Genomic DNA, 23,447 nt, shown 5'->3' with positions numbered 1-23,447 from the left:
TGTTCTCCTTTTGTTTTTGTAACCTGACAGTTGCAGCAGGGGAAATTGGTGTGCCAGACTCTGAAAGCAAAGTTGACTGGTCAGGAACAGAGTTGAAATGGATGTGTGTTTTTTTTTTCTTTTGGCAAGTTGGAAAGGAAATAAAAAAAAAAAAAAAGGCAAACAAGAGCATAAAGGGGCAAATAACAATGAAGACTTTAGAGGATTTAAGAACCTAAAGCTATAGTTTGGAAAATAAGGGATGAATTGGAATTCCCAAACAGTGTGCATTAAAATACATAAAATAATAAACCTGGCACTTGTAAACTAGCAGTGTATTTGGTGTGGCCTTGTAAAGATTTTTAGTCCACTACTCAGGTCAAAGCAGGAGAGCTCCCCAGGGAGTCCTGGATCTTCTGTGTTCCAGCTCCCCTGGGGAGACCACTCTCTGGAGCAGTCTCCCATCAGGATTAACCAGCTATCAGTGCTTAATGATGTTCTTCCCAGACTGGGAAAGAAAGGTCATAGGAACTGTGAAAATGCAACCTGTTTCTGAACAGGCAGCAAAGGAAGGTCTCTTTGAAAGGCCAAATAAGACCTGTTCCGTTGCAAATGGATCCTTTTAATACTGCCCCTTGTTTGGAGGAACATGGGCTGGAAGAACAAAGCTATTTTGTTGTGTTTTTGTGTATTTCCTGTATTTAGCAGAAATCACGTTTCATATGGTGAGAAGCAGACTGGGGGGAAGACAGTCTGTGAGTTAGGACTTGCTGAAGCTCTCTCACTGTGTGCCTATCTGATGTTGAGGCTACCTTGGATCACTGATCTTAATGAAGATGCTACCCTGTTGTCCTTCAGTTCTTACATTTTCAAAGGTTTCCCAAACTACTTTATGTATTCCTGAGCTATTTTGCTGCCGTAACTGGCTTTGCAGGAACTTGAGCAGCACACAGCAATATCCTGATTTGAGGCAGGAAGAGGGAGGGAATAGCATCACTGGGGAGCAATGCAAGGGATACCGGGCAGGGGGAGCAGGAAGAAACTGGGAATGTTGAATAAAATGTGTCTAAAGCAGTAGTGCACTGTCTGCTCCTGCCCTTTTCATCTCAATCTCTGGCATCTCATCAGTAATGAATTGCAGGGAGACATGAATTGACACAGCACAGGCTGTACCAATCATATAATCTGTTCGGCCCCCATCAGTGACCCTTTTGAAACGTTTTTCTTCTGCAGCATTTTCCAACAAGAAATTCAGGTCGTATTTGATAGTTTCCAAGCCCTGGTTCCCCTTTGTGGCTCTCTGACCGAAGTCAGGAGAGGAGGGTAGTTACCAGATGTGTCTGGGCTGGTCTGCACGCGTCTGTCTCTACAGCTCTTTTTTTTTAGTTGTGGTGAAAGGTCAGCTCTGAATACAGGAGGAAACTTCATGGTTTTAGGGAATAAGTCCTCTTCACCTCCCAGTTTGGGGGAACAATAAGTAGCTTTATCAGCAAAGTCTGTACTGTACCTTGAAAAAGAATACTTGATCTTTTTCTCCATGCTGTTTCTCAATTCGGTTATTTCCTTTCGTTTAATCTGCTAGTCCCTCCCTCCCCCTATGTTTAGGATGTTTGGATGAGCTGTGGATACAGACTAGAGTGATGTGCTTTCTGTGCAGAAGGAGCTGGTTGCATCTAACTTCAGGGTTGCTCTATCAGCTGTGGATTGAATTGAGGTTGTCTGTTGGGATTTTCAGGTCTTGGTTTTCTCATTGGAGGTCCTTCCATCAGGCAGGTCTGTTAAACGCTTGCTGAGTCCCTTGAGACACTTGATCTGTGTTTAAAGGAAGCAGCTGAACCACGAGAAAAGAGAAACAGAAGCAGCTATGTACTGAAGCTCTATTGGTTTGAAGGGATCTTACTGAAAGCTATGCAGAGGTTGCATGGCAGCTCGGGTGCCCGGGGCTCTGTCCCATCAGAGACCTGTGCGATGTTCTTTCTGGCCTTTCCTGCTCTGAGAGACAGTTGATGCCTCCTGGGCACTTTGGGCATGAATTGTGTTTAACTCTCCTGAGACCCAAGCCAGGAAAACCTCTGGAGGATTCCCAGCAGCCTCCTGCTCCCCACTTCTCTTAAAGCTTCCCCAGTGGATATGCCCGCCCAGGGAGAGCAGGAACTCCATAAATAAATAATCCCCTCTGTCTCTCCTGATCAGCCCAAGCAGCTGTGATTGCTCCTGAACGCCTGGGTTGTTTTCTTCTTAATGGCTTTTAAACCAATTCCACCCTCACCTGATGACCCAGCTTCTCCTCCTATTTTTGAAGGAACAATTTCTTTTAGGGAGAGGGTTTTGGGGGGTATTTAGGTTGTGTCAGGAGTTTGGGGTGAGTTGAAATGGTAGCACTGCAGGTACACCTACAGTATACTGGCTCCAGCGTGCTGCCCCATGGCTTATTCTGACAAACCTCTGCCGGGCACCTCCCCAGGTATTGCAGCTAGCATTGACCCTTGCTTGAGAGACCCTTACTGTTGACCCTTACTGAGACCCTTACTGTTGGGAGAGCTAATCACTGCACAGAAGTATTATGTGCAGTTCTGGGCTCAACACTATAAAAAGGATGTTAAGATGCTTGAGAGCATCCAGAGGAGGGCAACAAAGCTGGTGAAAGGGCTGGAAGGCATATCCTGTGAGGTAAGGCTAAGAAGACTTGCGTTGTGAAGTTTGGAGAAAATAAGGCTCAGAGGTGACTTAATTGCTCTCTACAACTTCCTGAGGTAGAGGAGTGGAGAGGGAGGTGCTGGTCATTTCTCCTTGGTAACCAATGATAGGATACATGAGAATGGCGCAAAGCTGTGACAGGGGAGGTTCAGATGGGATATTAGGAAGATTTCCTTTACCATGAGGGTGGTCACACACTGGAACAGGCTTCCTAGGGAGGTGGTTGATGTCCCATGTCTGTCAGTGTTCAAAAGACATTTGGAGAATGCCCTTAGTAATATGCTCTAACTTTTGGTAAGCCCTGAAGTGGTTAGGCAGTTGAACTAGATGATCTTTGAAGGTTCCTTCCATCTGAACTGTTCTACTGAGGAACCTGAGTGCTTATTTGTTGTCCACAGTGAGCAGGAAAAAGTTTGGGAACTTAAATTCAGAGTGCAGGCTCTCAGTTGTCTGCTCAGCTGACCTACAACATCTCATTAATGGGTGTTTGAGAGCTGGCCAAATATTTAGGGCTTACAGTGGTGTTCTTGAACTTTGTATATATAAACTGTAGTAGAATTAAAAAAAAATAAAATTAAAATTGGTCCTATGTAATCTAAAGGTGCTTTGTATGTAGCCCTGTGCAACCCCTGAAGACATTTATCACTTATCTGATGGCTGTCATCTTGGTGCGTCTATGGAGAAGTATTTTGTATTTCTGGAAGTATTAGTAATGCCTCTGCAGGCAGAGCACACGTGCTGGGCAGTAGGACGTGCAAGGCATGTTCTGAACATCATTACGTTGCTGGGCAGTTCCCCAGCACGTGTACTGGCACAGCCTGGAGTTGTGCTGCAGGCCAGTGGTGCTCCCTCATGGTGCCTTTGGAAGAGGCAACAGGCCGGCTGGGTGAAATGCAGCTTGCTGTGAGTATGGTTGTACTGCCAAATGGGATGTGGATTCAACTAAAATGATTCCTGGGCTAATCAAGTCTGACGACCTACGTTTTTGTCTTTGCTTTAACCACCCTGCTTGACCAATCAGTTTAATGGCTCTTCTCCTGCAATGAGCCCCTGGAAACAACATGGTTTCTCCAGGTACCCTCACCTGGTACCTTCTAACTAGGAAGCAAGGCAAGGCCCTCCCAGGTGCCACGTCGTTGGCTGGTTTGTGGACCTCAATTTTTGAAGAAGTGACAGTCCTTCCCTCCTACCGTCTTCCTTCTGCTTGGCCTCTTGGTACTCTGAAAAAGCAGCAAAGGGGAGTGCTGGCCCCAGGCTGTATGGTTCCCAGGAGGAACCTGGTAACAACCACCTATGAAGCATACATACATATGTCTTGGCATAAAGCCTACCCTTTACTGCGTTGCTTACCACATGAGTTATGAAGCATTGCCAAAAGTTGATAAGCAAGGCCTAAAAGATGAGTACTGCTGATTTCATCTGGCTGTAAATATTTAATGCAAGCTTGGTATATTTAATGGAGGAGCAAAGAGGTGGATGTTGGTATTCCTTGATCATCACTACAAGAAAGGTGCTCAAGAGATGAGTGAAAGACCAAAATCACATTTTCCTTTCTAAGCACAGTGGGGGACCTGTTGCTAGGAGGCTGCAGCACCAAAGTCACCCTCAGACCACATGGGAGTGAGATTTGAGTTTGCCTTAACAATGATACTGAAAAGTAATTTTCTCTAATGCTGCCACAAGAATGGCAAAGCTGGCAACACAGGAAGGATGAAGGCGTATTTGCTGAAATCCGGTGATGCATATTTGGGTCCATCAGGAGATGGCATTATTGCTGCCCGCAACTTCTTCTGTGCCTGGATCTCTGAGAAACTTAGACTTGGAAGTCACCCCAATAGGACTGTAACAAAGACACCTAGGGACTTGTATTTTCACACATGATAGAGTGCTATCTTTTGGAGTACACAGGTCTGCTTAGCAGAAGTAGGGCTGATTAGTGAAGCTTCTCCATTCCTTTGCATAGAAAAGCTTTCTGGTAATCAGCATGTATTTCCTTTTGACTGGCTACCCTCATGATCCTGTATATGCATATATTGTACAGCTAAAGAAGACAAGTTTATATGGTCCTGAGTTGCCCTGCCACCCCTAAATAGTGTTTAGGTATGTGGTATAGGTAAGGATTGGATTTCTTGTTGTTTTCAATTTCTTTTTTGAAAAAGCACCATGAAACCCTGACCATTCATGTGGGCATAGTGTGTGAATGTTAATGACTTTTGATTTCCTAATATGCACTTTATTGCAGGTATCTGAATGAGGTACAGCTGATGGGACTCAGAAGTTAAAAGTATGTTAAGTTTGGGATAGGGTTTGTTATAACCCTATAAAAGCCATCTAATAAAATGATGTCACAACCTCAACCCGTATTTCCAATTTGCTCCTGTCCAGAAAGTGAAATAAATGTTGTACAAGTAATAAATACACTCAAGAGGGAGTTGTGAACAAATCTGTGCTGTTGTAAAACATTAAAGTTAGTGCAGAACAGATCTTCAGAGTGTAGGTGTACTTAACTGAGCTGCTTGGAGGATCCAGAGCAGAGGGGGCTTGGTGCTTTTGTGTTGTTGTCAGAAGGAAGCTGTCCTCTGTCATGTCTGGCTTCAGCCAAACCCTGTAACCCCTTGCTGTTTGAAACTGGAATATTCTGGGGCTGGAGAAGGTGACCAGAAGGGCAGTCCTGGTCGTGTGATGATCTCTGTTTTTTTTTTTCCAGACTGTCACGCATCAGGTTTCCTAAGGTCACTTGGAATCTGCAGATTTGTCTCACTGTTAAACACTTGTGCACAGATCCACTGTCAGTGAGCTCTTCTGTATTTGGTCTGGCCAACCATGTGAAGTCAGTAGTCTTCTGTTGACTGTACCCAGATGAGGCCAGGTGGAGGTTTCTGCAGGGAAAAGAAAGCCTTTAATCCTTGCTTTCTACATGCCATATACCCTGGATGGAAACCTTTCACTGGTTTGCTTCTTTATAACGTCCTACGTCACTTTCTGAAAGCTCTGTTACCTATGCAGAGCACCCAGCTAAAGAGGAAATTGCACACATACCCACTGTTTTTTGTCACGTCGTAGAATTCAAACTGGAAAGCATGGTCCACTGCAGCTGCCTTATTGCTGTTGCTGAGAAAAGCACATGCAAGATAACTTTAGGTGCCTGTTTCAATCATAGTCTTGGAAAAATTATACTCCATCTTCACTGCTTAGCCCATGTTGGATGTGCTTGCTAGCAGATGTAACTCTGAATCATTTTGGTTCTTTAAGTTTCTCTGTTTTTCTGGGCTGAGACACTCAGCATTACAATTGCACATGCCAAAAAATGTTTTAATGCTTTCCTTGCAGCATTACAATTAGTAACTGTTATCCTTTTTTGACAAAACAGGTATTTCTTTTGAGCAGTTCAGTGAGTAAACTGGTACAGTGAATACTTGGGTCCACGGGTGGTTGGTTAGAGTGCATGAGAATACAGAGAGAAGCAGCAAATCATCTCCCCAGCTTAGAGGTATGAACAAGCATCCCCTGTTCTCCTGACCTCCCACCTTGGCCTTTTCAAATACAAGACTTGAAGCTGGTGTACTCAGGTAGGAAAGAAAGTGAAGGTGTTTGACTTTGTCCCATCTGACAGGATGAACCACCATACTGGGAGAGCCATGGTTGTCATGTCTCTGCTGAAGGGTCTGTGGTGGCTAAACAGAATTTCAAGACCCCTTGATTCCATGTTGCCTCCCTACTCTTGGTGGCTAAGCAAATAGCCCAAGTGCTGCTCTGTGGACACCTGGGATTATGGCTGGGGAAAGGTTCATTTCTGCTTTGCTGCAATTTGGAGAGAGTCTGGGAAATAGCGGTGAGTGTGCTAGTAGATGATGTGTAGCTGTCAGTTTGGATAAAATCACTTTCCAGTCAATGTCTTGGCCATGTTCTGCTCAGCCAAGGTGGCCCAACTGAGGGTTACTGTAATACATCACAGGAAACACATCAGCAACAGGTCAAAATGTGGAGCTGGGACACAGCCCTCCTTTGAGATTTTCTAAGTCTACAAGATCAATCTACTTCAGTAATTACCTACCTTTTTTGAGGACGATTGCTGACTGCTTAGTTAAACAAGAGCTTGGCAAAGTCTGGCTGACGAAGTAGATTGACAAAACATGGAAGCAGATAAATTGTACTATTTCTGAGTAAGGGAGGGTAGAAGTCCATATTAAATACCCCAGCAAACTGATGATGCGAGAGAGATAAAAGCATAATCCCAGCTATAAAACTTACTCTCTTGCCTCCCTCATACAAAAGAAAGTATGTTTCTTACTATGAGGTCTTTGAAAATCTAGAAAATGGTATCTCTTCCTATTTAGTAAAACACTCAGTGCCTGGCTCTTACTCTGATGTCCTGTTTTGAATTTTGTAAAAGTTAATATGGCTTCTCCTAGCTTATCTTTGTGTGTGTGTATCTGGGCACTTTCATCTAGGATGCCAACAGGACTGTGTTCTGCTCTGGAAGCAGAACTTGTCCTGCTATTAACACTGCAAAGACAAAAGCAGGTATGGAAAGACAAAAAACAGCACTGGCCCTCCAAAAGTAGGGGTTATTAAAAGAAAGTTTTAACTTCTCATCGATAATGGAAGGATTACATTTGTCTTCTCTCGAGGCTCCTAACATTGCTGTATCTGAACACAAAACAGGAAAAAGTCAGAACCTAATGAAGGTCGCGTTTTGGGGATAGGGAATTCCAAGTCAAAGCAGGACAGTAAGGGTTAAGATACGTATTCAGAGCCATGCTGTGCTGCATATTGCTCAGATTGATCTTGGGCAAGTCACATAACCTCTTTATGATATGATTTGACATCTATAGGTTGAGAATTATTGTTTCGAAGACTAGGTAATGCTTGAAGCATGTCTTAGGATGTTCAGATGGGCAGTTAGTTAAAAATAACAATGCGAAAACTATTTCTTGCTTAGATGTTGAGCTTAGCAGTGATGGTGGTGATGCCTTTTAGATGGAGTGTATTGTTCAGGAGGCCAATTAAGAGGTTTTGGAGGAAACAAAAATCAATATGGAGTTTGGTAGAGATCAACAAATTGTGTTTGGTGGGGACAGGGAGCTGTTTTGTTTAGGCGTAGGGAGGGAAAATAGAACTGAGCCTCAAAACAAAGAAGGTTGTTTTGTCCACATGGGTCGAGTCTGTATCTGAGATAGGTGGAGCAAGGGGTGATATATGTGGGAGTGGCGAATGCCCACCAGTGAGCAGGGACTTGTGCTCAGAGGACCTAAGTTTCTCTCCACAGTTACTAACCTCCTTGCAAAGCGGAGGGATCAGGGCATGCAATGCAGTGACTTCTGTGAAGTCCAAGCAGTACTATTGGCCTCTGAAGTGTAAAAGGGTTGTCTTCTAAATTCATCCCAATGGTCCGTGTGTAACTGCTGTTTCCTTAAATGAATTGGAAGCTGGGAAAGGCTTCTTATTGAGCTCCTTTTCCCCACCGGACAAGGCAAGAGTGTGTGTACACGAGTCTGTCTGCTCAGCTTAGCTCTCCTAATTCTGTATGGGTTTTGCCCTGTGTACCTCCTCATTGACTTCCTTGTGAGAATACAATAGTATGGCCTTCATAAAAGGGAAAAAAAATCCCAAACCCTTGAAAGTAACTGGATATCTCCGTCTGCTGTACATGTATTTTCCTTATTCACAAAAAAATAACCTTATCAACAAGTGAAATCAAGTTTGTTTGGCATGATTTGCAAGTTGCTCCCATATTAGTCCAAATGAAATTTCTGTCAGTCAATCAGTCAGCTTGCTGGAAAGTTGATTATTATTTCCATGATAAAAATTGGGGAAAAAAAAAAAAAAAAAAGTAAAAAAGCTAATCCATCAAAAATAGCGTAGTTGTTAAAAGCTGGGGGGAAAAGTTCTAGAGAAATTCTTAATCTGTCATCTCTTGGAAGAGCCAGTGAAAGTACAAAAGATGTCTTTGCATTTCTTGCTTTCTATCCTGGGAGGGGGGAGTTTGTGTGTCTCAAAGACCTGGTGCTGCTGTGGCTCCATCCTAGGCTAGCGCTGATGGAAAGCTCTTGCTCCACATTGGGATCGGTGTGAGAAGAACTGGGGGCCTCAAAATCCAGGGGCTGCCTTATGATTGTTATCCCACCAGGTCACACTTGCCAGGGCAGGGCTTGGTCAGGCCAGCAAACAAAGGCTGTGCTCGTGGGGGCAGCTTGCTTTGCTGTTGTATGCGCCGTTCTGCCTTGTGTTTACCCAAACTGGGGCTTTTGGCTTCCAGATCTGGCAGCCTGAGTCCTTGTTCTGGCACTTTTTTCACAACATGCATTGGAAAGAAGTTCATGGTGGGATCCGTGTTCCCTTCTTTATTCTTGGGGGGGAAGAGAAATTTGGCGAAAGCTGTGAGAAGAGCGCAAGCAAGCACGGGGTTGCAAAGGAAGCTGAAGCCTCCTGAAGTTCCAAAGCCAGCCTGCAGGACTCCTGTCCCCTTCCGTAAGGAATTCAAGCGCACAGGTCAGGCACAGCCAGCAGAGGTAATTCCTTTCCAGCCTTCTGAGAAAGGAAGAGCCAGGCCTTTGCACAGCTCCTCTCAAGGTGGGGGAAGCACCATTTGTTCGTTTGCACTGGGTCAGAAGAGATTAAAGTTACATTTCTGCACCCCTCTGTAAATACCCACCTTACCCGGGGAGTTCTCTGTCAGCAGCAGCCCATTTCCAGAGCACAAACCCACCATTGTGCTGCCGCTATCAGTTAATTCGGCCCCGTGGACCTTGTGCCAGGCGATCACATGGGCCCCTGCTTGCCTCACCTCGGCCTGAATAAAACTTAGACAAATTAAAACACCAGCTGCTGGGTGAGCAGAACCTCCTGGGCTATTTCCCCCCAGGTCTCCCATTCACACAGAGCCCACCCCAATCTCTGCACAGCCGGGATGCAGCTGGTGAGCATCTTTCTGGAGAAAATCGCTTTCAGCCAAAACCAGCTCCCTGCAAGCATCCTAGCTGCTCTTGGGCTGTAGCCTCCCCACGTCCTGGCCCTGTGTGCCTCCCCAGGCTCCCACGCTGCTGCGCATCAGGACCACCCTGGTGCTGGTTTCCTCCTCCTTGACCCTCTTTGAATCAAGTGTTCCCTGGCGTGGATGGTGAGACTCCTTCCTGACAGTCTTGGGCCCTACTCGTGCTGCCCCCAAGCCCTTGTCCTCTGCCTCATTAACGTTTAAAGCATCTTAGAGTTTCCACAGTGCTGATGTATCACTTCGGTGTGCAAAGATACATGTGTGTATGTGTCCATTTGCTTTAATCCTGCTTCCTGGATGGATGTATGGTCTGAATTTTGTGTCACCTGAAACATTCAGGTGAGCAGACTCTGCTGTACTTATAAAACTGCGGATGGGTTCTTGCTCTGGCTCCCATTTTCTAACCTAAGTATCTGTTCTCCTTAACTTCTTCGCAGAAGCCCGCCACCATAACAGATTTCTCATTTGTGGGATATCCTTAGGCTGCCTTATCTTAAGGGAAGTTGATCAGAGTCACCCTGCTTGTCCCCCGCAGCTGGGGGACACACCAGGGCGTACCATTGCTTTGTAGGGTAGTTTTGTTGCATTTCCTATAGTGGTTAAGATCTCTGGTAGAGGGTGTAGTGCAGAAGTTACACTGACAGCAGCGAAGGAGATGGTTTGCAGTGGCTGTGACTTTGACCATTCCTTTTTGGGATATGATCTGCTTCAAGTTTCTACAAATACTGATTAGACTAAAACTTTTTGTACAAAACGTAGAGCTTAGGGATATGGTTTAGTGGAGGGCTGTTAGCGTTAGGTTGGAGGTTGGACTCGATGACCTTGAGGTCTCTTCCAACCTAGAAATTCTGTGATTCTGTGATTTGGTGCTTGCTGCCACCAAACCACAGTGCCTTTTCTGCTTTGCTGTACAGGCCCCCTCATCTGACAAGCTCTGGGAGCTCATCGCTCCTCCAAGTGTGTTACATTCACCTCAACTTCGATCCTGTGTCTTGTGTTAAGGAATAACATTTTAGCTCCAACATTTTTCTTTTTGTTTGCCTGATACAGGAGAGCGAAGTCTTAACCCGGGTGTTTGTATTTCCCATTTTAAAAGGCCTCTGGTTTATCAGTGAAGGTAATTTCGATATATTTGACTGATTTCTAAACGGGAAGTGTGGAAGAGGGACAGGGGAGGTTTGCATGAGCGCAGGTGGGAAGGCAAAAGGTCGGCAGCAGTGGCCGGGTAGCCCCTGTAGGACACCTCTGCGTGAGCCGTGCTGTCAGTGCTGTGCCGGAGAGCTTTGGGTGCTTCTGTAAAGATGCTCCTCAGCGAGCTTCCTGCCTTGTGGCATCCCCGCGGTACCTGCAGTGCAATCGCACAGGTGTGAACACACGCGTGGGAACGGTGACAGCCCGTGCATGCAGGCAGAGCTTCCCAAGTGCCTTCCGCGGGGAGAGCTGCGTGTGCCCGGGGCCGTGCCACGCGTGGCCGGGGCTGCGGGGCTGCCCCCGGGGCGCCCACCCCGGCCCTGCCCCGGGGATCTCGGCGCCTGCGGCCCCGCTGCCGGCGCCCCCCCGGTCCCCCCTCCCCGGGCCGGGCCTCCCCCAGCCGCCCCGCAAGCCCGGCCCCCGCTCGGGAGCCAATGGCCGCCCTGCCGGCTCCTGCCGGCTCCCGGCGTTAAAGCTACAGCGGGGCTCGGGCCGGACAAATCCCCCGTGGCCGGGTCCTGCGCGCCGCCCGCCTCCCGCCGCCGCCGCCGCTCCGTGGCCGCCCGGCAGGGAGCTGCCGCCCGCTCCGCCGGGCTCGGCCACTTCGCTCCTTTCCTTCCCCCGCTCCATCTCCTGCCTGCTTTTTTTTTTTTTTTTTTTTTTTTAATTATCATTATTATTTTCTTCCTTTTGCTCTCCCCTTATTTATTTATTTTTTATTATTTTTATTTATTTTATTATTATTATTATTTTTTTAATTTTCTCCTCCGACCGGGAATGCTCAAACTGGACTGATGGACATTTCCGAGCTCTGCATCTCCGACCCGCTCGGCTACCACAACCAGTGAGTTGCACCGTGCCTTGCCGGGCTGTGCCCAGCCGTGCCGGGGGCGGGACGGGACGGGACAGGGCAGGGCAGCGACCCCCAGCCCAGCCACCGCCGGGGGGAGCGCCCGGGGGTGGCTCCGGGGGGCTCTCGGCTCCTGTCCTTGCAACTTGGGGCCGCGCTGCCTCAGCCGGGAGCCGGCTGCCAACGCTCCGCGCCGCGGTCCTGCCGGCGCAGTTTGACTTTCTGTCGGTGCCGGTTTTTTTTTTTTTTATTAGATGAGTTACTGCCAGGCGTCTTTAAAGAGACGTGCGTAGGAAATTGCAGAAAGTGGATGCGTTTTTTTTTTTTTTCCTATTTTTTTTTTTTTTTTTTTAACCAAAAAAGTCCGATTTTACCCGAAATCCCCCCTGGAAACGTACTTTCCCACGGCTTTCTATTCGGGCAGCCCGCCCTGGGAAAGAGTGGAGCGAGCAGGAGGGCTGGCGAGCAGAGCAGGCATCGAGCAGGCATCCCGAGCTGGGACCGCTGGCACATACCTTAGCACCTGCGACTGCTCTTTGTATTCCGAACTGGGCTGTGCCTGGCGATGCCGCGTTCAAAAGCACTTTAACCTGCTAAGTTTGGCTCGATCCTTTCTGGGAAGTTAGGAAAGAAGGCGAAATCTTTTCAGCGTTTGCATCCAGCCCGCTGGAACGATTCATTTCCACGCGCGTTTCTCCTCTCCGATAAATCTCAGCCTGAGCTGAGTCCCCTTTTGTGTGTTTGCATGTTAATAATCCGTGTGTCACCTACGCAGGTTCTGTGGTGTCATGAGATGTGGGAGCGAAGCAATTTTGTCTGTTTCATTGCTTTTGTTTTCAGAACACCTTGTATTTAGTAAAATTTAAACACTTAAAAACCCCACAAAGATACTTACCCCCCTTTCCTCATTACAGCTGTCTTTTACCTGTCTTCCTGTCTCATTTGCCCATATTTCCATCTGTCCTTACATACATTTCTCCTTCCTTTAATCCCCTGCTTCCAGCAGTTTCATTAAAATGAGACTTAGTATTGTTAATACAAATTAATAATCTAACCCATGTGATTTTCCTTTCCCCACTGGTACTTCACTTGTGGCTGCTCCATTTTGAATTAAAAATAAACAAACAGTTTCTTAAGGGAAATGTATTCTGTATGCCGCTGGGAGTCTTGGAATATTTAGTCAAAAATAGAAAGTGCATTTACCTTCATTACAAATCAACAAAAAACAACAAAACAAAATGCCACAATCAAAAGCTAGATCATTATCGCTTACTGTGTTGTCTGTTAACTTTTTCCTTTTATTTGTTCTACTTTGGGAATTGAGAAAAGGAACTCAAACAACGTGAAAACAGCAAGAAAGAATCTGCGTGGGGGATTGCTGCTCACCCCTGCTACTTCACCACGGGCTCTCAGGCAGCGCCCAGTAATGTCAAGGGCGCCTTGCCCATGTTCACAACTCTTTGGCTGCAGAGCAGACAGATGAAGGTGGCCCTGGGGGAAGTACCACTGAGCCCCTACAGCTTTACAGTACACATGGAGGGCTGATTTTTGAGAAGAGAAAGTGTCGGAGTGCTGTCAGTTTAGAGAAGTGCTTGGCTTGGTTTTGTGTGCCAGCTAACCTTTTTTTAACATTGCTGAGGCTGGGGAAGGGAGACCAAGAAATATGAATTTAAATATCTTCATCTCTGTATTTTTTTTATTTGATGAGTACAATGACAATGCAGGGAAATGTCTAAGTCTGGAAAAAGTTATTGAGAGAAGGAAAAGGTATGAGAAGCCTTAAAAACACAGTATAATTAAAGGTGTCTGTGCAGTGTGTCAGGTGCTGCTTTGATTTACATTTTGGTTTTGTTGAGGGTAGATTTCAGATTGCATTCTTACAGCTGAGGGGAAAAGTTGGTCCAATATATACCTCTTTAGCAATTTCTACCTTCCACTGTAAGACAATTATATTGTGAACATATCGTGCAAATACAGGGATTGTAGTTGCGCCTGGATCGCTACCTAGTTGTGTGAGCATATTATCCTTATGGTACTGATCTACTCATTGTTCTGACTGCTGGGCTTTTTAGCCACTAAAAAGACTTTCATAGTTATTTTCCTCATTTAAAAAAATAATGCTTTTAATTATGTGTGCAGCATTTTTAGTCAAATTAAACCTTAAATTAAGAGTGAAATTAAAAATATTGCAAACTGCCTCTTCTTGCTTAGTTGCCTGTTAGGCTATAGGAAATAATGGGGGGAAGAGAAGTGGACGTGGTCACTCAATACGTGATCCATACAGTTACCTGGTAACTGTATTTCACCTTGCAATAATTGAGAGAGAATGAACGAGGCAAAGGAGAGAAGAAGTGACTCCCTTCACCTTGAAGTTTAAGAACTTGATATTCGTAATAGCCTCGCAACTGAACAAAAAGTATCTGAGCAAAGGAATTCACTGTCCCTCGTCGTGCTCTTTAGCTTTTGGATTTGTCTTCCTGAAGCAGTGAAAGTTCCCTTTCCTCTGTCTGAGTGTGTTGAGCTGAATGATTGCACCAGGAACCTGAGGAAGTCCTGGTCAGCGGGTTGTGTGGCTTCCCTCACTGCAGGATCTTGCAGTGAGAGTAAGAAAATGCTTATGCCTAATTCTGACCCTCTGTGCATGTGTCCTATGGCAGCTATGTGTTTGGTTTCTTGAACAGGAATCCACGCTTAAGCGACCACTACCTACCTTTTGGTACTGACCTTTGGGCAAATTATTCCTGGGGTAGGTGCTGCAGCTCCAAGGGAGAAGCTTTTGTATGAGTTTGAATTGGCAAACTAACAAAGGCAACGATTTGTACCTGCGGTTTGTCTCTCAGGTGAGGCATATGGTGAGAATACATTAGTTACACTGCGCTGACAACGTCTGTCTGCAGTACGGCGGGAAGGGAACGCGTGTGCAGACACCAGGAATATGCACCTGGACACATCAAATGTGGGATTATATTCACACAAATGCATGTGTGCATATAGAAATGTATATTGTAGCTATGTGCACATACATACAGTCATGCTGAATATCAGTGTTATGTGTACCTCATACGCAAAGCTGAGGCTGTTTCAAAGGAGAGTGAAATAGGGCAGTTTTACTTTTTTAGTTTAACTTCCATGTCCCAGAGATATTTTTTTCTGCCATGCTAGATTTGCTACTAGAAATACTGATAGGACTACAAAACTGCCATCTCTGTTTCTAATTAATATTCTACATGACAGACAGAAACTGACCAAGTAACCATAATGAAGGGAAAATAAAAATCATTGGCAAATAAGGGCATCCTGCCAGATGCTATGTCTCTTACACAGTTTCCTCTGATGTACAAGAAAGACACATGAGTCACTGATCTGATAAAAATGAAAATTATTTTATGAGCAGAAGGAAGAAGTTGAAAGGGATATCTGATATATTTGATAGAGAGACGGAAAGGTATAACACTGGAATTTTAAGTCAATGAAAGAGTGAATTCCGGACCCGGCAGAAGAGAATTGACGAAGTTGTTGTCACTGACTCTAATGCACTGACCGAGGAAATGTGACTTAATTTGAGAGGTTACTGGAAATGTCCATATTCTGTGAATGGGAGGAAATCTGAGTCAGAGAAGCTGAATGCAATGGTCTGCTCTGACTATCTCTGAAAATCTGGGATAGGGAGGAGTTGTTAATTGGGGAGAATGGGGAGGGAGCTGTGGGTTTTATTGACAGACTGAATTGAAAAACCTCTGTAAGGGAAATGGCCTAGTTGCGGGGTTCCTGACTAGGTTCCCATCACAGAATGGGGTCTTGCTACACTGAGCGTATTGAGCATGAGGCTGATGAGGAAATTGGTACCTTTACAGTATTTGTATCAACTTTTCCCTCCTCTTTCAATTCCGTTTGTAAAAGTAAAGATGGTCTAATCATTATCAATTATTGAGAAATATGGAAAGATCAATATATTAAAAAAAAAATAGGATTTTTTTCATTGCATTGATTTGAAGTAATCAATAAATATTGCATTTAGCCTGAGAGGGGAAAGACTTTGGAGAGATTGCATCAGAGAAAGTTGCTGTGACAGAGATTTCACATCCCGTTTTCTTCCTCTCCCAGAGAACGTTGCTCCATCCTCAGTGCCCTTTTTGCTGATATTCCCCAGCCCTGTGTCTGCTCCATTTCTACTGCTCAGAATTTAACATCATCTGAAATATCCTGTATTTTTCAAATGATTTTAGTTCAATACGAAGTTCTGTTGTGCATTATATCAGTGGGTCTCTGTCAGTTTTGCCAGGGCTCAAAGGACACAAGCGCTCTTAGCGGATGGAAGAAGGGAGAAGGGAAAAAGCTTAAAGCTGAGGCCAGATGAACTTCATAATTTCTGTGGGGAGTGTGGTAGAATTGCTTCAGAGTGGAAAAGTAGAAAAAGATGCTGATAAGCCTTGGATCTGAAAGCCAAAATCCTTTCTCCAGCTTCTTCTAATTCCTGCTGCTCAGTTTAGGAGTCAGGGGTCATAGCAGCCGCCGGTGTTACAAGCCAATAGCTCCATCGCAGATTGTGGAGACTGGGAAATTCTTCCCAATAAAACCTATTTTTTATTCCACGGATCTACTGACATTAACTTTACAGCCAGAACACAACAGAATTTTTAGTTTGTGCACTGTGAGGAAGTAAATTTAGCATCTGTCCAGTACCCAGCAGTGAGGTTCCTAGGTAATGCTGCTATAGAAACTGGGGGAAAAAAAAAGCAAGATCAGAGCTTCCACAGAAAACTGTGAATCAGATGGTTGTTTGTGTAGCGAAGGGACTTAACAAAGAAGATATTAGCACTACTCATTCATGGTGACCTTGTTGAAAATAGGAAAATCTTGATTTCTTTCTGTCTTCTGAGTATCGGCTGCCTTTGAGTTGGGAATGTAGTCGTCTCTGCGTGGCTTGCATGTGCAAAGTGCTTGGTGCCTGCCATCGGGAACAGAACATAATTTAGTTTTATTTATTACTAATAGTTCTTCAGCTCGTGAGTTTTACTTGTTAGGAATTAAATTGTAGTAACTTACTCTGGGTCTTTGTCCATGCTTTCTGTGCTGGCTCTCTCTCAGGCTTTGCCCTGACTCTTCAGAGCAAGAGAGGTGCCCACAAAATGATCCTCGCCTCTGGAGCACTGTGTACTTTGCCTCTTCCAGGGCTTGCAAGTGTGGCTGCTGGCAGTGACTGTCTGCGAGGAGAAACATGCCTGCTCAAGGTGGAACGCACTGTATATTAATATATTTGTCATGTTTGTAATTGCAAATGTAATTAGCAAACAAGCTCTGGGGGATTGAGGACTTGAAACTTTCACTGCACATCATTTGACCCCATCTTGACTGGACGGGAGCTTGTATGCCACTGTTAACCCTTGCTGCTCTTGCAAAGAAATGCTCCTTTTGGTCTGACTGCTGCGAAGTTTGCTGCTTGGTAGGTGTCTTTTTTTCTTTTTTTTTTTTCTTTTTTTCCCTACAAGTAGCTTTGTACCTGTATTTGCTAATACCTTCTTTTATTGTGATGGCAAGCGCTTATGTTCCTCCCGCAACACACGCACTAATACTTTCTCTCCTAGCATTTCTGACACAGTCTGGAAAGCATTCTGCAATGCCCTTTGTGAAGAGCACTGTGTACCAGTAAGTGCTTTTGCATACTGAGCTGTTCAGTGCATTCCTATCACCACAGGCAACGTTACTATTCAGTGCCCCTTGCACTTCGCAGAGACAACTTGCGAAAAGCAGGTGGCAAGCTGTTATCACACAACCTGCGATGGCTCTGTGTCCCTGCTGAGCTGGAATTTTCTTGCACTCCCTTTCTGAATGGGGGAGGAAAAAATGGATAAAAAAATCCTGTTCATTTTGTGGGATCCCAGCAAATCTCCATATAGTTACCCTTAGGCTGACTTTGTCGTCCTACAAAAAAATATTCCAGCCCCATAAGGATTTAGTGAATAGCACAGAATCCATTCATAAAGTCACAAACTTGTGTGTATATAAAGAAAAGAGGACTCCTTTGCTTTTTCATGCAAATATCAACTCATTTCTTTAATTTTTCATTTTCAAGATAAGACTTAAGTTGTAATAAAATGGCAATGGTAGTACTGTTCTTGTTTTGGAAAGGGTTTTATTTATTCCTGCATTTTTGTGCATGTTTGAGGAAATTTATTAAACACAGAGATGGGTAGCTGTTTTCGTACAATTTTTGTCGTGGCTGTAAGGACATCTCACAAATATTGCGTCCAGTTGAAAGCTGGCAAGGAAAAGGAAGCCTGTTCTAGTTTGTTCTTGGTAGGGTGAGAGACGCTGATGAGAACCCCTTACCTTCAGTCCAGATTTTCCTTTTCTGATCCTCGAAATGCTGTCGGATTTACCATGTATTTTAAGGGTCACATATTTTTCTTAAATTAGAAAAGCCTATAATGTAGGAGATGGGAGTGTGCCTGGGACCTTCAGTTTAGAGTATCCTGCGTAACAGGAAACAATTTCTTATCATAGCACCTTTTGTTTTGAACTGATTGTCTATTTTACTGCAGCTGTTTTTACATGAAGATGTCTTGTTGCTCTGTGTCTACTCTTCTGAAAGGCTGCTGGTACATATGGCATATTAAGAAGTGTTATTTTCTAATTTTTCCCCTTTTTCTCCTGGCACTTTAAAGTTCCCTTTAGTAATAATGGCCCTCAATCTCCGGTGATGGAGCCGTCACCGTGAACAATGCTGGTGAGTGTATTGTCTCGCTGTCCTTTTACTCAAGAGAAAGGTCAAAAGAACAGGAGAATTGAACATTTTTTGAAGCTGTTATGATTTTGCATATGGAGGTGGTCATTTTTAGAATGTGCAAACACTTGTGTGAAAATAAGACAGGAATACGATTTTCTATCAGTTGCCGCTGGTACCTTTTTAAAAACGTGCTGACGTGAACAATCACAAACTGGGTTTCTCACTGAAATTTACACCATTTTGTATATTAAAAAATTAAAGGATGCTACAGAATTATTGTTCAACAGTTTTTGTTTTTCTGTAGTCTTCTGTGTAGTTTTTGTTTTTATTCAGTCAATCTGACAACTTTCTAATTCTCAGCCATATTTTTTATTTCCTGATTTAAGAAATTATACCTATCTAGATGAGATTTTCACAGATTTGGCAATAGGACGAGGGAGAATATAGGGTGCTACTGATTTCAGGGACTTGATTCAGAATTCTTTCTGGTGCACAGAAGCAGAATTAGTCTTTATACGTTTTTAAAGTATACATTTCCTTTATACTTTGTTTTTTATTCTTTAAAGCAATCTTCAATTTATACAGAAATTTTAAGGAATTGCAGCATTTTTATTTTTCTTTGTTTCAGGACTATGTATGGCATGCAAATGCCATTTAGTTTTAAACAGTTCAGAAAGTGCAGTAGAGGAATAAGAGGCATTTAATCCTCTGGAACGTGGAACACACCAATTCAGTTCTTCAGCCCTTTCTCAGACTTATGGTTTGTTGCTTCTACATTTTACCTCTGAGTTTGATTCAGTTACTTTGTAGTTTTTGTGTTTCTGCTGATAGAGTTCTTTGAGTCGTTTTTGGAGTCTAGGGGGGTAATGGTACAGGGAGATGCTGAGGCCATTCTCTTGTGAAACTGAAAGCCCTGCAGCCTATTGCCTGACACGCTTTAGTAGAGGTTTTTTGTTATCAGATTTGTCTGTAGTGCAGAGGTATCTGGATGGATCAGAGCTGTCCCTACACCTAACTGCATTAAGCAGTGGCTTCCAAGCGGTTTGGTGCAGCCCGCAACGCAGCCTGCCCAGGGACAGGGGCAGGGAGGGGGCCACAGGTACAACCCAGCCTCGCTTTCAAAGCCACGGAAATCCCGACCTGGGGACTTGCTTTTCAGTGCTTAGGCTTTGTGAAGGATGCTAACTTTGCTTCTTGTGGGTTCTTTTTGCTGTAGTAGATTGTAGCAAATGTGACCTTCTGAAAATGATGGTTAAGTGCATTGACGTGTCTGTATGTATTACTTTACATAGATGATGCCAGATGCGTCTCCCTCAGAATAATTGATGCAAGTTGCGTAGTGGCACCAAGCAGGCTGTAAAGGACTAGAATGAGTCAAAGTATGACAGAAACAGTTTTCTTGCGTAGAGATCTGCAAGTGTATGAATGTACGTCTAGCAGGAGATGTGTGTGCATACTTATTTTTAAAAGGGTGTGCACACACTAAGTTAATGGAAAATACATGTATAAAACTGATCATTTTATATATAATGACATGTTCATTCTATGCTGTGTATGTGCACTATTTCACTCGAACGGTTATCTCTACAATGTCTCTTCATACCCATACTCAAGTTTTTCTGCATGTGGTTGCGTATTTCTGTGTGAGTATGCATGTATAAATGCATAAATACTAAGAATGGGTAAGTCTGTCTGCATCACACGGTTGTGCTGAGTCTTTCTTAATTACAGTTTGTAAATCTTTTGATAGCCTTGTTTGGAAGGTGTTCAGTAAAAGTAGAATGCCGTCCAAATGTGCCATACGTAACATTTGTGCTTAAAAAATATTTGGTGTTTTTGTTAGGACTCAGTAGGTATAATAATTAGTAGGTATATAGGGTTAGATGTTACTAAACAACTGTGAATAGCTGTTCTGTTTACACATCAATGCATATTAAAATCTGTGATTTTTAAAGATAAGCAAATATTTTTTAAAAATAAAATGCCACAGGGGAATTTGAAAAACAATGTGCAAGACACAGATCCCGCTACAACATTCTCCAGATAAAGCTGGGCTCTTGTGCCGTAACAAAAAAAAAAAAATCATTGGTTTTGATTTTTGTTTGTTTATTTTATTTATTTATTTATTTATTATATTCTGGTTATTTTGGAAACTTCTTTTTTATTCTTTTTTTTTTTTTTCTTTTCAATGCCTTCTTGTTTTTGAAAGGCACGGAATGTAGTTTGCTTTCCTTATGGAATCCCTTGCTTAGAAAGTTATTTGAAGATGGAATGTGCTTTATGTTTTTCAATACCTATAGTGTTTCTGATCATTCTCTTTTTATTCTTTTAGATGTGGTTTGTTGTTTTTCTTTACTTTAAAACAGAGCAGGTGCTTTTCTTCCAGCAATTACAGTTAGGGGACTGTCATTGCAGAGGGAACTCTAAGCCCTAACCGTGGCCATGATCCCTGTATCACTGATAATATGGACTGTAACTGTAGAAATTCCCCCCACTTTTGTGTTCTAACAGGGACTTGTTTTTAAAAGTACGAACAAATTTAATTCTATAGCCATTTTTAATAACGTATTTATGAAACAAACAAACAAAAAGCTCTTGCAGTACAGTGATGTGGTATTTATACTTGCTTTAATGTGCTCATTTTCCTTAGAATTTTCACCCCAGGTGTTCAGGGAAAAACAGATGCAGGTTCCCCCCTCCCATTGTTGGTTGAAAGAAGAAAAAATACCTGCTTTTGGATTGCCTGCTTTTTCACAATACCGTTTCTTTGCCTCAGTCTCTGCAAAATGTTATAGATTCAATTCCCTTGTTGGACCAAGAGTTAAAAATTAATTCATGAATAATAAAAACCAATCAGTCTTGTTGAGTTTAAGAAGGATTAGAAGAAGGGGTTTTGTAGAGAAGCGGTTATATATCTTGGTGCTGATGTTGTTGGACTAATAGATATTGTACTAGGTCCCGTTGGTTATCTGATAGAGGTAGCTGATTTGCAAATAGGATTGTTATCCTGATGACTAACGAGTCTAATATTGCATGGATTAAAAGAGGCCGGGCGGTTGGTGTCTATTATAAGTTCTGGACTCCCTCTTAGGAGATAATTTATTTGATTCAGAAGTGTGCAGATTGAAAAGGGACCAGGTAAATACCGTAAAGGAATGTTTCACGATTCCTTGCCATGCCTGGCATTTTCAAGGAAGGCACCAAATTGCACTGAGCATCAGCTTGCCCGTGCTGGGTAGCTGACCACGGGCTGGTGCAGACATCAGGGTGCCCTGCACTCAGAGCATATAACTGGCAGAAGGCAGGCGCAGAGAAAGAAAAAATCATGAGGAAGGATGTGCTCCCAAAATTTTGTGATTCAAAACCTGATCCTGTCCCTGCAGAGATGTATCCTGTAACACGTGAGGGGGGGAGAAGAAGGTGGGAAGACATGGCATGCAGGATCCTTGGGAGGTTAGACACTGATACGCAGCCTGCAGGTGGACTGGCTGTTAGATTTGGGTAGGAATAAAGGCAATGTAAATGGAAATGTCCTTCATGTGGAGGGAGAGTAGTTTTGCTTCCCTCGGTGGGGGACAGGTTGGAGGCTTTGCCTCCACCTGCCCGTTGCCCCAGTGCAGGTAGGAGCTGGAGGAGCTCTGCAGCCATCTGCAGGGCTCTGCCGACAGTGCGCCGGGCACCTCGCTCCTGAGGAAGGGGCTGCCTGGGGACCCACCATCACGCCTTTCTTGTCACAGGCTGGCTCGCTGGAAACGTTCAAATTATTTTGCCCTCTAAAAGGTGTATGCGGGTTTCTCCTGGGCACGTTGGCAGTGCTCTCACTGCTGCATTAAGAGAGGGTTTCCATGTTCGAGGACCTTGTGGAGCATCCAAGGACACTCTCTGTCATCCCTGACCAGCTCTACCCTGCAAACTCCCTTCCTCATTTTGCTGGTACATATTTGGAAGCTGTCACCACATCCGCAGAGGAGCGATTCCACTGGCTGTGGAGATCTCATGGTAAAGAAGCTTGGTTAGGAGAGAAACCTTAGTGTTTCCCACCTTATTTCTGAAAAACAAGAAGGAACTATGTTACCATCTTTCTGAGTGCATCTTTGGTGCGTTTGCATACTGTTTCCTAAATGAAGCAATGTCTTGCTTTTCTTCATTCTTGAGTTGACACAACTGTTTTCTGGTATCTTAAAATATCTAGTTTGTCACTCTTTCCCTAATAATGTGGCAACTAGAATTTTAGGTACATCTAGGTTAAACCTATATGAAGATGAAGTATCCCCTACCCGGTTCCCTGACAGTGTATCTTGATGTCACTTTTGTAGGTGAGTGGCAGCTGGGAGAATAACTGGGTCATTGGGATCTGAATCACGGTGCTCTTGCAGCCTGAGTTAAGAATCACAAGTATATTGGCTTGAAATTCATAACCGGTTCATCAAGAGAATCAATTGTGTCTCGCCAGGAGATGCAGGAATTTATGTAGCTAATTTCTCATCTAGTCTTGTCTGCATCGCAATATGATGAACATGTAGGCATACTTGTTTTAAATACTCTCCTTATCTTTTCCCTTACCAGTAGCTGGTTTATTGGGATTCTTTTCTTCATAGGATGAATGAATAGCTGCGAGCAGCAAATAAATACAGATTTAACAGGAACAATCCATTCAGTTTGGGATTGACATTATTTTGACCCCTGTCCCCAGTCCTCAGTGTCTCCAGTTTCTTCTGGGAGAACTACATCTCTCTGGTCTCACTGTAGCTTTGATACTCTCACCAGAGTGCGAGTTCAGATTTGCCACTTCTCATGATATGGACTACTGAACCACGGAAAAAAACCTTTAATAGCCATAGAGAAAAATCTTTGAGGAGGAAGCCATATTAAAATGACTTCTACCTTGACAGAAAACCTTCTGCCAGTAATAATGTAGTCAGTACAGTACTTGCTGCCTTCTAGCAGCAACTACTATGTTAACAGGTTCTGTTTCACTCGCAGCAATAGGTAATTTATATTGGGTTACT

At 43.9% G+C, this 23,447-nt stretch overlaps 1 protein-coding gene across 8 annotated transcripts in view; it reads left to right on the top strand.

Moving 5' to 3' along the window:
- Positions 1-23,447, top strand: part of ESRRB (estrogen related receptor beta) — a 132,569-nt gene that overhangs the window by 39,746 nt on the left and 69,376 nt on the right. The window contains exon 1 of one of the 8 annotated variants that reach the window (XM_084520863.1): positions 10,768-10,787. The exons of 6 other annotated variants lie outside the window; for them this stretch is intronic. Coding sequence is in view for 1 of the 2 variants with exons in the window: in XM_084520860.1 (XP_084376986.1) it covers positions 11,656-11,705 (50 nt within the window). In the remaining variant the exon portion in view is untranslated. Of the gene's footprint in view, positions 1-10,767; positions 10,788-11,426; positions 11,706-23,447 lie in introns of those variants that run through there. One more of the 8 variants, XM_084520860.1, reaches the window with a different exon arrangement.

This window comes from Aythya ferina (assembly GCF_964211825.1).
Source record: "Aythya ferina genome assembly, chromosome: 5".
Classification (NCBI taxonomy): Eukaryota; Metazoa; Chordata; class Aves; order Anseriformes; family Anatidae; genus Aythya; species Aythya ferina.
This window is presented reverse-complemented; position numbering and strand designations above follow the sequence as displayed.